We start from the raw sequence: 16,175 nt of genomic DNA, 5'->3' as shown, positions 1-16,175 counted from the left end.
CTAAAAATTAGGAAGGCTTAGAACTTCAGAGGAAAACGAGGGTGGATAAATGCTTAGCACAAAACAACAGATGCCCCTGTGAGGACATGACATTTAAACTGAAGCTCAAAGGAGCCAAGCTATGATTAGCTACCAAGGCAGGGTTCCATGCACTGGGTAGCAAATAAAAAGACCCAAGGGGGAAAAAAAAGTTGATTGTTCAATGAACAGAAAAGTATAGGCATTATAAAATAAATTATTTCTATTCTGAAAGGAAAAATATGAGTTTTTAAGACTATGCAAGGGATATACCATTAAGTACCTTTTTTTGTTTTATTTATTTATTTATTTTTTGATAGGCAGAGTTAGAGAGAGACAGAGAGAAAGAGAGAGAAAGGTCTTCCTTTTTCCGTTGGTTCACCCCCCAAGTGGCTGCTACGGCTGGCGTGTTGCAGCCGGCTTGCTGCATGGATCCGAAGCCTGGAGCCAGATGCTTCCTCCTGGTCTCCCACGCGGGTGCAGGGCCCAAGGACCTGGGCCATCCTCCACTGCACTCCTGGGCCACAGCAGAGAGCTGGACTGGAAGAGGACTCCAGCCGCTCAAGATGCCGAAGAGGAAGAAGGCCAAGGGGAAGAAGGTGGCCCCGGCCCCTGCCGTGGTCAAGAAGCAGGAGGCCAAGAAGGTGGTGAACCCGCTGTTCGAGAAGCGGCCCAAGAACTTCGGCATCGGACAGGACATCCAGCCCAAGCGGGACCTCACACGCTTCAAGTGGCCGCGCTACAGCCGGCTGCAGCAGCAGCGGGCCATCCTGTACAAGCGGCTGAAGGTGCCGCCCGCCATCAACCAGTTCACGCAGGCGCTGGACCGCCAGACGGCCACGCAGCTGCTGAAGCTGGCCCACAAGTACCGGCCCGAGACCAAGCAGGAGAAGAAGCAGCGGCTGCTGGCGCGCGCAGAGAAGGTGGCCAGCAAGGGGGACGTGCCCAGCCAAGCGGCCGCCGGTGCTGCGGGCGGGCGTGAACACCGTCACGACCCTGGTGGAGAACAAGGCGCAGCTGGTGGTAATCGCGCACGACTTGGACCCCACTGACCTGGTGGTCTTCCTGCCCGCCCTGTGCCGCAAGATAGGGGTCCCGTACTGCATCCTCAAGGGCAAGGCCCAGCTCGGGTGCCTGGTGCACAGGAAGACCTGCACCACCGTGGCCTTCATGCAGGTGAACTCGGAGGACGAAGGGGCCCTGGCGAAGCTGGTGGAGCCAATCAGGACCAACTACAATGACAGATATGACGAGATCCGCCGCCACTGGGGAGGCAAGGTCCTGGGGCCCGAGTCCGTGGCTCGCATCGCCAAGCTGGAGAAGGCCAAGGCCAAAGGAGCTGGCCACGAAGCTGGGGTGACCACGCCTTGGGCTGCTTGTACATAATAAAGATTGTTTGTCCCCCCCCCCCCCAAAAAAAAAAGGAACTGTCTATTCAGGCGGGGCACGGCAACACAATGTAATCAGGCGGGGTCTTCTCTCTGGCAGCCGTGCTGGGCTTCCCTGCTGTGCACTGAGGGAACCCGCAGGTGGCTTAGACTTTAGCTTTCCTTTCGCTTTCTGTGAATGCCCGCACTACTGAAGCCCTGCGGAGTGCCCCGGACTCCTTGAAAGCCAAGAAATGAACTGATATGTTGACAAGAGATGTACTGTTTTAAGCATTGGTGTCATTTGAAGACCGGGCTATGAACTTCACCTGGAAGGAGTGGCAGGGCCTGGACAATGCTCAAAGAATCCTGTACAGGGATGTGATGCTGGAGACCTACAGCAGCCTGCTGTCATTGGTTCTTTTTCAGAACGCGTATGGAGAGGAGGCTTGGGGACTAAGTCTAAACATGAACAAGGCCATGGACAGCCTTCAAGGACAAAAAGAGAGGGATGCTCCCTAGCTACACATGAACTTATAGCATTTCCTAAGTGCTTTCTCTGAATCTTGGCTTTATAATTTTAATTAAAATATACTAATGGAGACAAGTTTGAATAAAAAATGATTCACATATAATCGGAAAAAAAAAAAAAAGTCCAAGAGTCCATGTGCTGGAAGCTTCACCCTCAGTGTGGTGGTATTAGCTGGCAGAGTACATAGGTGATGAGACCTAATGAAAAGTTATAAAGTCATACGGGAAATGACGCAGCGGGTTAAAGCCCTGGCCTGAAGCACCGGCACCCCATAAGGGCGCTGGTTCTAGTCCCGGCTGCTCCTCTTTCAATCCAGCTCTCTGCTAGGCCTGGGATAGCAGTAGAGGATGGCCCAAGTTCTTGGGCCCCTGCACCCACGTGGGAGACCTGGAAGAAGCTCCTGGCTCCCGGCTTCGGATCGGCACAGCTCCGGCCATTGCAGCCATCTGGGGAGTGAACCAGTGGATGGAAGACCTCTCTCTCTCTGTCTCTACCTCTCTCTGTAACTCTTTCAAATAAATAAAATAAATGTTTAAAAAAGAAAAAATTAAGTCATACGGGCTCCCCTCTCATGAGTATATAAGGGCTAAGGTCTTGCAGGATGGGACTCAACACAGGATGGGTTGTTATGAGTGAGTGTGGCGCCTTCCTTGAATCCCTGCTATGCACGTATTCCTGCCGTTCTGATGCCATCTTCCAGGAGGTCCAGTGGCTGCTGGTGCATGCTCTTGGAACTCCAGAACCATCAGCTAAATAAACCTCTGTATATTACCTTTGTATATTACCTAGTGTCCAGTATTTTATTACAAAAAATGCAAAATGGACTGGCCTGAGACACCATGTCTGCCCAAGATCTTGCAGTTCTAATCTACAGACTTTGGAAGTACTTCTCAGTCCCTAGAGTTGTATAAACCAATTCTTGTAAAATTGTGCATGTATGTGTATGTATATCCATGTAGTAACATAAATTCATACACTACTAGCTATGCCTCTCTGGCTGAATCCCAAATTTATAAAATTTCCCACCAGAAATGGTTCCAAGACACCTGAATTTAAGGTTGGTTTCTCTGAACTGGCCTTGAATTTTTTTGGAATTGGTTTTGTAATCTGATGAGATAGACTAGAAACCATCCAAGGGTGTGGTTACATTTCTCAATGCTGGATTCATGTCTTACCCCATATTCTTTCTTATTTGCTGCGTGCAAGACCTGAGTAAATTAAAATTTGCACAGTAATTTTGTTTGCTTCTTGAATCCTTTCCTTTAGGAACCTAAGGTGGTCTGTTACCATTCTTCAATCTGATTTCCAGCTCTAAAAATTGGGGAAATGTCTTGTTGTGTCTTCTTCCACTCTTATCAGCCTCATGCCGTTCATGTACCTTTAGGGTACTTATAAACATGGTAAAATGTGTGTTCCTTCAATGATGTTTAACTGAAATCCCAGATTCTCATTTTAAATATGTCAGAATTTTCTCACAAGCATTAGAATGTATTCATATATAGGCATCCAAAATTTTGACCACTTCACAGTGGCTTGTTTATTTTTGCGTGTTGCAAATGGTAGGTAGTTCTGGGAGTATATGAGTAAAACAAATTACCATACACTGAAGTCTCATCAGAAGTTATATGAAGGATATTGATTCATATTAGACATCAGAGCTGCCTAGAGAGCCAGTTCAACCCATACCCAGTGCCTCAACACTCCCTGAGCGCCAGTCCCCAGTGCTGTAGAAATCTGCCGAGGAAAGTGCGTACCCTGAGTGGTGAGGGTCACAGGACTAGGAGAGATCCAAAGGATTGCAGAGCTTGGCCCACGGGCATTTGCCACTGCCTCCGAAACACAGGACCCAGTGTTCTCCGTTTTTGTTTTTAAAAAAGGTGCTGTTGTCAGCTGGCATGTGCCTCTTGATGTTTGAATCTGGAAGTTATTTTAAATCCTGAAAAAAATTGCCTCTATGTACCCTACTACACAGATTTCCCCTTTGAAGCACTTATCCCTTGGGCTGTCTTGCTCACACACAAAACCTCTTGCTTTCTCTCCAGATGAACAGAGAAATCTATATTTTTTCAAACCTTGATGCACAACTCCTAAGTACTAAAGTTTCTGTTTTATTTTTTAAAAGATATTCTCTTATAGAGTATACACAAACTACAATAGATGTGGCATGGACAGAGAATTTTATCTATTGACTCTATTAAAACCTTGGCAATCTACTTTTTTGATGTTTTTGTTTCGGTGTTTTGCTTTGGTTTTTGGGTTTTTGCCATCCAGTACATGATCCAGAGAGATGAGATCATTGTATTTGGTGTTCATGTCTCTGGACAGCACCATAAAATTGTCAGACAAGAATCAGGCGCTGAGTCCAAGGCAGCCTACTCCAGGAGCCCCAGGAAGTCTGTGTCTCCAATCGGGCCTTGCCAGCATGGGCAAAGGAGGCCATGTTTCCCAGGCCACCCTCTCCACCATCCAGGCTTTGTCAGTGGGACGGAAAGAAAGTCTTCCATTTCTCTGAGGAGGAAAATTCCCACCGAAGGAAAGGTTCTGTGCAACCAGAGAAAATGAATTAGCCACATGCTACCACAACCTCTGAAGAAGGGGTCTCTGTCATCTGATTCCGTAACCAAGGGTACTTACTCTTTCCAAATGTGTGTGTTTCTGGTGGCTGAGTGCTGCTATCTGTCTGTGCTGTGTTTAGGATATGCTTTAGGGAAGCACACACGTTAAAGCTTAGGGGAAAGAGAAAGCCCTCATAACTCTACCGCGTGCCTCCTTTGGCTTGTCACAGGTCACCGGGAGCTGGGAAGGAAGTGGGCAGTGGCTTTGCATACCCTCCCAGTTCCGTGGTATGTAGATACAGGAGTAGGCAGCAGTGGGACTGTGGGGTCTTATTCACCTACCTGGGTTACATGAAAAATGACTCATTCCCAGTGCTTCAGTTCGCAAATACCCTTCCTCTCTCACCCCGAAGACGGTGAAAAGAGCTCTGTGTGAGAGGCACTGGCATGTGAGGATGTGCATGGGAACCTTGGCTACCTGCTCATGACTTCTATGTCCTCAGCATGGGATGGGAACAGTGAAGCAATATCTATGGACTCCAGCTCCAGATCAGAAGGAGATCAAAGAGAGAGGAGAACAAGTCAGGAGCCAAGAGGACTTGGGCCAGCATTCACTTATCTACTTTCACATAGTACTCAGGTCACTTTCCATACTGGAGTGTGACCTTCATTCCAGACTTCAGAGAGAAAATCAGCTCCCGACCTTGGCTTACCTCCTGTCCAACTCCTCTCCCCCTACTCCAAGAAAACCCTGTTCTGCAGTTGGGTCAGAGACAGGAATATTTTGCTTTGGAACCTGGGGATTTTGCATTTTAGAGAAAGTATCCTGTATCATTGAACCCAGAGCTGTGTGCACACTTGGTCGAAGGTTTGTGAGATGGGAAATAGTGCTAATTTGGATCAGGCATAGGAGTAAACACAGCCTAGGGTCAAGGAAAATTCGCTTAAGGGTCTATTGCATCTGGGATGGTAGCCTATCAAGGAAGAAAACTTTATTATTCTTTTTTTTTAAGAATACAGAGAGGGGTGGAGAGAGAGAGAGAGAGAGAGAGAGAGAGAGAGAGAGAGAGAGAGAAAGGCTCTTCCATTCGCTGGTTCACTCCCCAAAAGGGTGCAAAAAACAGGGCTAGGCCAGGCTGAAGCCAGGAATCCCATCCGGGTCTCCCACATGGGTGGCATGGGTGGCATGGGTGGCAGGTGGCAGCCCTGGGACCATCTTCCATTGCTTTCCCAGGCACATTAGCAGGGAGCTGGATCAGTAGTGAAACCACCAGGACTCAAACCTACACTCCTATGGGATTCTGGCTTCGCAGTCAGCAGCTTCACCAGCTATGCTACAATACCAGCCACAGGAAGCAAACTTTAAACATGCTAAGTCTTTGAAGTAGGCACCCTAAGAAAATGAAAGCCCCTCCCCATAGAGTCTCTCCAGGTGCCTGACATGATGACATCATTGCTAAGCAAAGGTGTTGCCTGGGGGTAAGTGGTGGCTGTGTTCTTGGTGCTGCCTCTCTGTGTCTTGGGGAAAAAAGAGACAGATAATAAGAAAATGGTTTTGGTCCCAGTAAATAATGAAGAACAAAGAATTAAATGTGGAAATGAGTTTTCCAGCTGGGTAGAAAGCTTGGGAATGTTCCCAATATTCCCAGTTACATCCCCTTCACACACACACAGCTTGATCCAGGCCCCACCTCCTTGATGCTTGTCAGACACTGTGAGAATATTGGTACCATCCTGGTGGAAATGAACAAGAATCTAGTTCTTGAAAACAAAGATTATAGGAATATCATCAGTCATGGTATGGCCCTCCTTCCTCTCTAGGTATGGTGACCGTGGTGTGGCACTTCCAGCCATGCTTGATAATAGCTTGCAGAAGCTTCTCTGAGCACAAAGTTCAGCCATCAATGTTGAGGCCTTGTGATCTTCCGGCCCTGGTAGACCTCAAGAAACACTCGAAGTTCATTTACCACGTGTGATTCCTACACCTTGCTCCCAGGGTGCAGTTGTTTTACAGGACCCCGGTGCAATGCTTTGAGACCAAAGTTGTCAGACACCCAGTGGGTCCTCAGCTTTGCCCCTTTTCCTCTTTGTCCTCTGGACTCCCTTACTCCATCCTTGTTGTCTGGGTTAAAGCCACAAACCTACAAGCAGACCAACCACTGGCAAAAAAAAAAAAGATCAAAAGGTTGGGGGCACAAAGTAGGAGTTGAAAGTGATTTGTCAGCCCCGGTGATGGACCTAGCTCCACTACATCGCAGTGTGGTGAGAAGTTAGGGTCGTGCGGGATATTCTGCCTCCACCCCTACCCCAGTCTCACCACTCTGCTCAAGCTCCCAACTCGGGCCTTTTGAAATATTACTCAGGTAACAGAAAATTCATACTGTAAAGCATAGATTTTAATTGCATTTACCATGTTCAAAGAGGGATGCAACAATCACCAAATTCAATTTTATTACATTTTCATCATCCCAACACAAAACCCTACCCATCAGCAGTCACTTCCTGTATCCACTCTTGTGCCCCAGCCTTAGGCAACCTCTAATATACTTCTTCTCTATCAACTTGCCTATTTTGGACACTTAACGTAAATGGAGTCATATGCTATGTGGACTTTGTGACTGCTTTTTTCACCTAGCACACTATTTTCAAGACATATTCATGTCATAGCTTACATCAGCACTCCATTTCTACTTATTGCCAAATAATATTCTATTGTATGGGTGTGTCATGTTTTGTCCCTTTGTAAGTGAATATATATTTGACTGTTTCCACTGCACAAGTTTTTGCGTGGAAATTTGTTAAAGGAAACTTTTCAAAGAGGATTTCTTAGAGGATTATTTCTACTATGCAAATAAAATGTTTTAAAATATAATTGCTATGCTTGGAATTTCATCCTAATGTTTCCATTTTATTTTGTCTTAAGCAAGAGAATGTCAGAGTTCTAACATTGAAAAACCAACCAGAGCCACTCCACCCCCAAGCTGCGAGCCCACGCATTCTGGCTGGCCCTCTATTAGGGGTGGAGTATGGAGTATGGCATCCTGTAACTCCAGGGAGCCCCGTTCCTCATGTGTTCTGTATCTGTGTCACCTATACGAGTCAATAGCAACCCTTGGAATTGAGCGACCTGATGAGTGTCAAACTTGTATATATAAATGACAAACAGTTCCTCATCTCTCCCATCATTGATCCGCACATGAGTTTGGCTCTTCTGCTTCCTCCTGTGGGGTGGACCCTGGGAAGGAGAAACACATTGCCAGAGTGGAGGAGAGGAGATCCTGCCTTACGAGCCTCCTGTCTGGTGGCTTCATCTCCTGTGACTCCCTGGACGCAAGCAAAAACGTGAGGTCAGGGCTGCCCTTGAATATATCCCTCGAGCAGCCGTTCAGCCCTGAGGGAGGTATCCTTGGTCTGTGAGTTCATGGCAGAGATGGCCAGACTGGCAGTCCCATCCCCTGAGTTCTCTAGCACTAAAATCTTTCACTTGCTGAGTAATCCAGCTTCTCTGAACTTGAAGTTATGCGAATCAAATAAAATGAGGCATGTGGCCGGTGCCACGGCTCACTAGGCTAATCCTCCGCCTTGCGGCGCCTACACACCAGGTTCTAGTCCTGGTCGGGGCTCCGGATTCTGTCCCGGTTGCCCCTCTTCCAGGCCAGCTCTCTGCTGTGGCCAGGGAATGCAGTGGAGGATGGCCCCAAGTGCTTGGGCCCTGCACCCCATGGGAGACCAGGATAAGTACCTGGCTCCTGCCATCGGATCAGCGCGGTGTGCCGGCCGCAGAGCGCTGGCCGCGGCGGCCATTGGAAGGTGAACCAACGGCAAAGGAAGACCTTTCTCTCTGTCTCTCTCTCACTGTCCACTGCCTGTCAAAAAAAAATAGTAAAATAAAATAAAAATGAGGCATGCGCAGTATTATTTGATATATTAAGAGTTGGGATAGCAGATTGTGTAAGAAGAAGGTAGCTCATCAGTAAATATCCCCAGAAACTGGGAAACAGCACTGAAATCTGGTTCTGGTGGTCATGAGCAAGTACCTTTATCTCCCCTCGCTTTCATACCCACTCTTGCAGCCTTGACTTAGCTAATCTGTGTTCCTTCCAGTCCTGTGTGAAAACTCCCCAGAAGTGTTCCCCGACCTCTCAGTGCCCACCCCATCTGCCACCTGCTCTGTTGCTCCTCCTGGGTGCTCCCAGAACAAGCTACCTCTTCCACATCATAGCTTTCATCCCTTCAGAGGGCAACTTCAGAAAGTGATTTTCCAGGCACTTGCCTGCTTTTCTAACTATAGCACATGCTACTTGAGGCAAAGTCACCCTCCTGTCTTCTTCATTATGATAGTCCCAGCACCTAGCTGAACCCAAAGCAGGAGCTAACATTTACTTTTGGAATGAATGAATTGCACCCGGCTCTATAGGAAGCATCTGTCTCATATTCTGATTCTGCACAGGAACTTATAAGATTTCCTGGGTTTTTGTTTTTGTTTTGTTTTAATTTGAAAAGGAGAGATCTATTCTCTGGTTCACTCCCAAAATACCCACAACAACCAGAGCTGGACCCAACTGCAGCCTGGAGCCCAGAACTCCATTCAGGTCATCCGTGTAGATGGAAAAGATCCAAGCACGTGGCCCGTCATCTGCTGCCTCCAAGAGGCATGCATTAGCAGGAAGCTGGATTGGAAGGCGAGGAGCCAGGACTGGAAACAGGAACTCTGATTTGGGAGGTAGGCGTCCCGAGCAGCAACTTAACTGCTGGGCCAAAAACACGCCCCTGCATGCTGGATTCAAGGTGGAGATGCAGACTGTGAAATCTGGAGAGCTACAAAAACAAACATGTGGTCACTCGATCCATCTCGCTGTGAGCCCAGATTCCTCAGCTTTCATTCCAGAAGATACCCGCATGGCTTCCACAGCTTGTTTGCGGTTTTGGGTGTTTTTGTTTTGTTTTGCTTTGTGCCTAGAAATGGAAGAGGAATCAAAATATGAGTAAAAACATGGAGCCCAAGCTGCTAAACAACATCAAGGGGCAAGAGGGAAGAAAAGACGGGAAGCAGAAGAAAGGGAGGGAAAATAAGCGAAGAAAGAGTGTTGCAAACACATTGCTATTCTGAGACAACAGGGAGCTCTCTGATCCTGGTCCTCCCGATGCCAAACAAGTGTGCTGGCCTTCTAGGGGGAAAAAAAGCAAGTAAGCAACTTCTTGGTTTGAATCCAGACTTTTTCATAAAAATCAAGTAGATAATCGATATGGTGTTTTCCCTCAGTAGAGAGATTAACCAAGAGAGAAAGGAAGGAAGGAAGGAAATTTTGAAGTGATGCACAGTAAAGTCATCCTCCTTTATAGCAAGAATAATTTTCTGCTGCATAAATCACTAATCTAAACACTATTCATAATTAAACACTATTCCAATGTAATATTAAGGGAGGGGAGAGAAAGGGAAGAAAGGAGAAGAAACATGCCAAGTATTCCCACAGAGGTGAAATAAATTCACTTTACTTGTAGTTGGTCTCCACAGTGACTCAATACATTTTGTCCTACTGAGAGTATAATCTTGTTTTGGGGATTGAATATTTATTGCTACTGCATATTTCAAAGTAGTTTTGATCATGATTTCTAAAATGAGTTTCTCTGCTTCAATTAAAAACATTGTATCATACCAGTCCATCAGTCACTCATAAAATTATCCATAAAATTTGAATGTGGTGTGAATCCAAGCAGGAAAAAATAAAATAATTTACTTCCATTGGGACATATAGAATATGAAAAAATAAACCCATTTACAAGTATATTTAGTGATTTGATTAAAAACCCATTTATAGTCAATGATATAGTGAAATTAGTTGAATTCTAGGTAAATCCAAAGTAAGTAACTATTAGTCAGGTATTTGGCACAGTGGTTAAAACATCATTTGGGACACCTATCTGCCATACCCAAAGGCCTGGTTTCGTATCCTGGCTCCACTTCTGCTTCTAGTTTCCCACTAATGCACACCCTGGGAGGCAGTGGTGATGTCTCAAGTAGTTAGGTCTCTGCCACCCATTTAGGAGACTTGGATTCACTTCCAAGCTTCTGGCTTCATCCTGACTCAGCCCTGGGTACTGTGGACATTTGGGGAGTGAACCAGCAGATAGGAAATCTCTCCTTGTTAATCTTTCTTTGTCTCTATCTTTCTGTGTCTCTCTACCTTTCAGATAAAAATATTTTTAAAGCAAAAATAAATAATTACAAAATCATATTGATTTATTCAAAAAATATTTATTGAGATGTACTGTATGCCAGGGGCCAGGGCACAGCAGGTTAAGCCACGCCTTACAATGCCAGAATCCCATATCAGAGCAATAGTTCAAGTCCCAGCTGCTCCACTTCTGATCCAGATTCCTGCTAAAGAACCTAGAAAGGCAATGATGATAGGCCCCTGCCATCCATGTGCGAGACCGGGATGAAGTTCTTGGTTCCTGTCTTCTTTCTGGCCCAGACCTAGCTGCTAGCTGTAGTGGCCTTTTAAAGGGTTAACCAGCAGATGGGAGAGGGGAAAGATTTCTCTCTCTCTCTCTCTCTCTCTCTCTCTCTCTTTCTCTGTCTTTCTGTATCATTCCCCCATCCTTCCCTCCACCTTTTAAACTGATAAATAAGTAAACCTTTTTTTAAAAAAATCTACTAAATGCCAAACCCTCTAATAGTTACCAGGGATACAACATTGTATAAAATAAACCCCTCCCACACAGAGCTTACATTCTAGAGGGGGAAAATAATACACAAAATTAATCAAGTATACAGCATAGACTGTTCAATGGTGATAACAGGTAACATGAAAAAAAAATAAATAGTGAAGGGAACCGCTAGGAAAAATCCTCCATAAAAAAGTTGCATTCAAGAGAAGATCTGAATGAGCCTTTGCATCTATCCATGTAGTCCAAATGTTTAGGTTGAAGTTATACTTAGCAAAATGCAAAGGGTAACTCTTTCTGAGTCACTTTTCTGTCTCTGGAGAGAGGACAGCATCCGAGAAGCATCACTCAGCCATTGTCCAGCAGGCAAACCACGCCAGAGCTCTGTGCAGCCTTTCTGGATTCCCTGACCCTCCCCTCCTCTGCAGACTCCTGTGACCTGTCAGCTTGCCTTCCCTTACAAACTGTAGGCTCCTTGAGATTGTCTTTGACTTTGCTTCCACCTGCATGTAGCACAAAGACTTGCTCATTGTAGACACTCATTTTCTTTAAAGTGAATAGATGCCCATGACCAAACAGTTAACAGAAAACACCAGGATAAAGCAAGCATCCAAACATTCAAGGTCAGTTCCAGGAAGATATTCAGTAAAACTACAATTGGTCAGATTGTTCCTGAACCAGAGGTTCGGGTACTCCCGCCTATAAACCCTTCCCAGGCTTCTCAAGGCCAGGCCTACTGGAAAAATATTCAGAGATCTTAGCCAGGCTGCCAAGGCCTGCAGCAATGGAGCCTTGTCCACTTTCCCAGCCTCCCACACCTGCCCTATTCTTGTCATGCAGTTTGCTTGTTATGCCCTAAACGTGAGCCTCTGCAGAGGCTGGTCCCTTTGCCTGGAACCCTTGTTCTCTTTCTGCACCTGGCAAATTCCTACTCATCCTAAGAATCTACTCTAGCTTTGCTTCCTCTGAGAAGCTTCCCCTGGTTTCCCAGGGCAAACTTACACTTTCCTCTGAGCTCTCATATTTCTGTATCACAACTACAGTGTTGATTACATCATGGCTAACTGTTTCCTTGTTTGACTTCTCCAGAGTTCTTAGAGGGTAGAGACCATTGCATTCATCTTTGTGCTCTCAGTGGGTAGCAACAATGACAAGCACATAGTAGTTACTGGAGAAGTCCTGGTAGAAGGAATGTTGAATAGGTTTTAACTGCTTGCTTAAGATGATTCCATGAGATACTGTCTGAGGGAAAACAAGAAAAATCTCCAGTGTACTTTTTCCTAAATGCTATTCTGAAAATTGGTAATGTGGCTCACGTTATAATAGCACACAAATCTACAGCAGTCACACTACTCATCTAAGAAGCAAGAATCTATGAAATCATTGGTGGTAGCCCATGATTGAAGAACGCTGTATTTCATTCGGCATTAATGACTGAGGATACATTCAAGGAGGCCCAGCATATGACAGAGTAGGCTACTAACGGCCCTGGGAAGGCAGCAGCAAAGATGTCTCAAATACTTGGGCCCCTGGCCCCAATGTGGGAGATCTGGAAGGAGTTTGAAGCTCCTGTCTTCGACTTGACCAAGACCTAGGTGTCGCAGCCATTTGGGGAATGAACCAGTAGATGGAAGATCTCTGTGTGTGTGTGTGTGTGTGTGCATCTACCTTTGGCTTTCCCTCTCTCTTGTTCTCCCTTTCAAATAAATAAATCTTTAAAAGTAAATAAAATCCATTCAAGATTAGCAATGTAAATGACTAAATGAACTTAAGCCACTGGTTTTAACTGTGGATGATTTTTGTAGCCCAGGGGACATTTGGCAACATCTGGAGCAACCATGGAGAACAGGGATGTTACTGGCGTGGAGTGGGTAGAGGCCAGGGATGCTGGTAAATATCCTACAATGTTCAGAACATTCCCCCACAGCAGCGAATTTTCTAGCCCTGAAGATAAACAGTGCTGAGCTGGAAAACTCTGGCCTGACCCTCTACCTCAAAAAACTATACATTTACCAGTCATCATAATGACATTGATAGGATCTCTCATGTAGATATGAGTGCTTCATAGTCAATTTCTAGGAAAGTACAACTTCTAAAAAGAATTGTAGAACATTGTACTCTGAACTAAAGGAAATTTCAAGGAAAGGGAAGGGCTGGGTTGTTGTATTGCACATTTAATTGGTTGCAATATGAACTCTGCTAAAACAATTAGATGATAATAAACAGACTCAATCCCAGAAACATTTAGGTGATTAATGACATTAACTGAAGTATTATTGCTCATAAAATGACTTCAAGAAGCAAGACTTGGATACTTAGCAGCAAGATTACCAACCTTTGTAACATTTTAGCACTGCAAGCATATAGAAGACTAGAGTAGCTTAGAAATCATGAACTGTGTTGAAGCAGAATCAGAAAATGGGAAGCACTCTAAAGGAGGACACCCAGGCTTGGCACCCCGACAGGCCCCGGAATATATATAAAGAATATGATAATAACAGCAAGTGGCCCGCAGCCCCCTCTCCCGGGCTGGCGAGGGGCGTGAACGAAAGGCGGGGGGGCTACAGCCGCGGGCGGCGGGGAAGACCGGGTCGGCCTGCGTACGCGTACCCAGCCCTCAGACTCAGGCACGAGCGGACTCCTTGCCACGCCGGCACCTGGTCCCGCGCCCCGCTCAGGCGTCAGTCCCTCGGGCGTTCTGGCTGCTCTGGTCGGGGCTGTGCGGGCGGCCGCTTGGCTGCTCCTCTGCGCGGCGGCGGGGCTCGCCCGCACTGGAGTCGCTTTCGGTGCAGGTGTAAGGGACTCGTATTCTGAAATTATGTTGAAGCAAGAAGTTTTGAACGATGGTTTCCACGGGCAGTGATGATTTCAGAAAGTTTCCATATAGAAGCTCCTAGCTAACTGCCCAAGGAATCTGAGGTTCTCATTTATGCCAGGCAAGATTCACAATGCAGTGACCCTTTCCAAGCCTTTTTGCCCGTGCACTACCGCTATCACCGGCCACACAGTAAAGGCGGAGACACTATTTTTTTTTTTTTTTTTTTGCTGGTGTATTGTGACCAAGAGTTTCCCATTTTGAAATGCTGGACTCAGAAGTGGCAACTCCTTGCGCTTTGGAGAATGAGGGTATCAGCCAGTGGAACAGTATGAAGCACAAGTCAGTATATAAGAATGCTACTCTGCAGGTTCCAGTGGGACCGACCATTCATACCTCTTCAGTATGCCTTGTGACTCTGCTCATTACAGATCTGTGTTCTGTGCTGTCCTTATAGCTATTTTCAAATACGGCCATTTTTCCCTTTAAGTTTTATGCAGTTAAATGCCTTCTGTAAAACTAAATAAGACCTACTCATTTGTGACTACAGGTGTTGTTCTACAGTTAACTCATTACTGTTGCTTTTGTCTTTGTTTATGTCTAAAATTATGTTTACTAACTGAAATCTTGGATCATTCTCAGTTAATTCCAAAATTTAGTGCTCTATTGTATAGGTTTGATAAACCTCAAACATCAAAAGCCAAAAGAGGAAACTTCATTTTGTTAATTTTTAAAAAAGATTTTGTTTATTTATTTGAGAGGTAGAATTACAGACAGAGAGAGGGAGGGACATATAGATAGGTCTTCTATCCTCTGGTCATTGTCCAAATGGCCACAATGGCTGGAGCTGAGCCGATGCAAAGCCAGGAGCAAGGAGCTTCTTCCAGGTCTCCCGTGTGGGTACATGGGCCCAGGCACTCGGGTCATACTCTATTGCTTTCCCAGGCCTTAAGCAGAGAGCTGGATCAGAAGAGGAGCAGCTAGGACAGGAACCGGTGCCCAAATGGGATGCTGGTGCCATAGGTGGAGGCTTAGCCTACTATGCTACAGGGCCAGCCCCCCATTTTGTTAAATTAATATTTCCACTTTTGAGTTGTGGCTTTATCTATATTGAAGATAGGAAAATGAGTTATTTATGTATTAGAGATAAGCTATTCTCGTTTTGTGAGTATAAACCTTTGAATTTAACCTAAAAATTGAAAAAATCATTATAAATAAGAACAAAATAATACGGGTGAAAGTCAAGTTTATTTAAACACTAATTTCATGAGAATATTAAACTATCCAGACTTTCAAAAAAAAATCATTGAAGTAGGACACTAAGAAATAATAATATCAAAATGGATTATCTGTTAAAGCATCTTCTTTTTTAAATTTCACATTTATTTTTAATGTATAAATTGACAAAGGGCTTGATGAAAGTGAGCACTATGATTTAGTTCTGATTGTAATACACATACTGATTTTGTCAGGAAGAATATTAAAATTATGTTTTTAAAGAGAGTACTTGTATTTTCTTAAGTTTTATATTTCTTTAAAAAAATGGAAATGTCAGGTGATATTTTCTTTTAAATAAAGGATCTTGATTTACTGTTATGCATGAGAAAAAGTTAGAAAATAAAGTAAGTGTCATAGGCTAATCAAAAAATGAAACTTCCAGGTGAGTGTTTGGCATAGCAGTTAGGACTCTGCTTGGGACAACCTCATCCCAAACCAGAGTGCCTGTGGTTGAGTCCTGGCTTTGCTCCCAGTTCCAGCTTCCTACTGATGAGTACCCTGGAGAGGAGAGAGTCATGACTCAAGTGGTTGGGTCCCTGCCACCCATGTGGGATGCTCACATTGAATTCCTGGCTCCTAGCTCCTGGCTTTGGCCTGGCTTGTCCCTGGCTGTTAGGAGCATGTGGTGAATGGAGGAATCTCTGTCTTGTCTGTCTCTCTGCCTTTCAAATAAATTTAAAAAGCAAAACGTTTTAGGGCAAGCATGTTTTAAAACAGAAGCCAGAGTGTATTGGCATTGTCTTGTATAGAGTAATGGGATTTGATACATGGTTGTGTAAGTTATTTCTGTTTAATTTCCTAAAACATTTTGGTGTTTTTATGGGAATTAATTTTTCCTGGGAAAATTTGACTTGTATGCCTTGACTAGTCATAACAGTTCTATTCAGAATGTATTTGAGACTTAAATATTGGAAAAGGCAAGTCAATACCATGAAGCAGAA

General features: G+C 45.0%; 1 protein-coding gene and 1 pseudogene across 1 annotated transcript; both read left to right on the top strand.

Annotated features, from left to right (window-relative positions):
* Positions 1-573: 573 nt before the first annotated feature.
* Positions 574-1,378, top strand: LOC100341006 (large ribosomal subunit protein eL8). Its single transcript, XM_002712335.5, is given in 3 exon segments — positions 574-968; positions 970-1,350; positions 1,352-1,378. Coding segments are annotated over 3 exon segments (792 nt in total). The 5' UTR covers positions 574-584.
* An 11,601-nt stretch (positions 1,379-12,979) lies between these two features.
* LOC127491519 (phosphatidylinositol-glycan biosynthesis class X protein pseudogene) lies at positions 12,980-14,445 on the top strand (annotated as a pseudogene).
* Positions 14,446-16,175: the final 1,730 nt, after the last annotated feature.

The sequence above is a fragment of the Oryctolagus cuniculus genome, chromosome 3 (assembly GCF_964237555.1).
Source record: "Oryctolagus cuniculus chromosome 3, mOryCun1.1, whole genome shotgun sequence".
Lineage (NCBI taxonomy): Eukaryota > Metazoa > Chordata > Mammalia > Lagomorpha > Leporidae > Oryctolagus > Oryctolagus cuniculus.
Note: the sequence above shows the minus strand (reverse complement) of the source record. Positions and strands in the feature narration are given on the sequence as shown.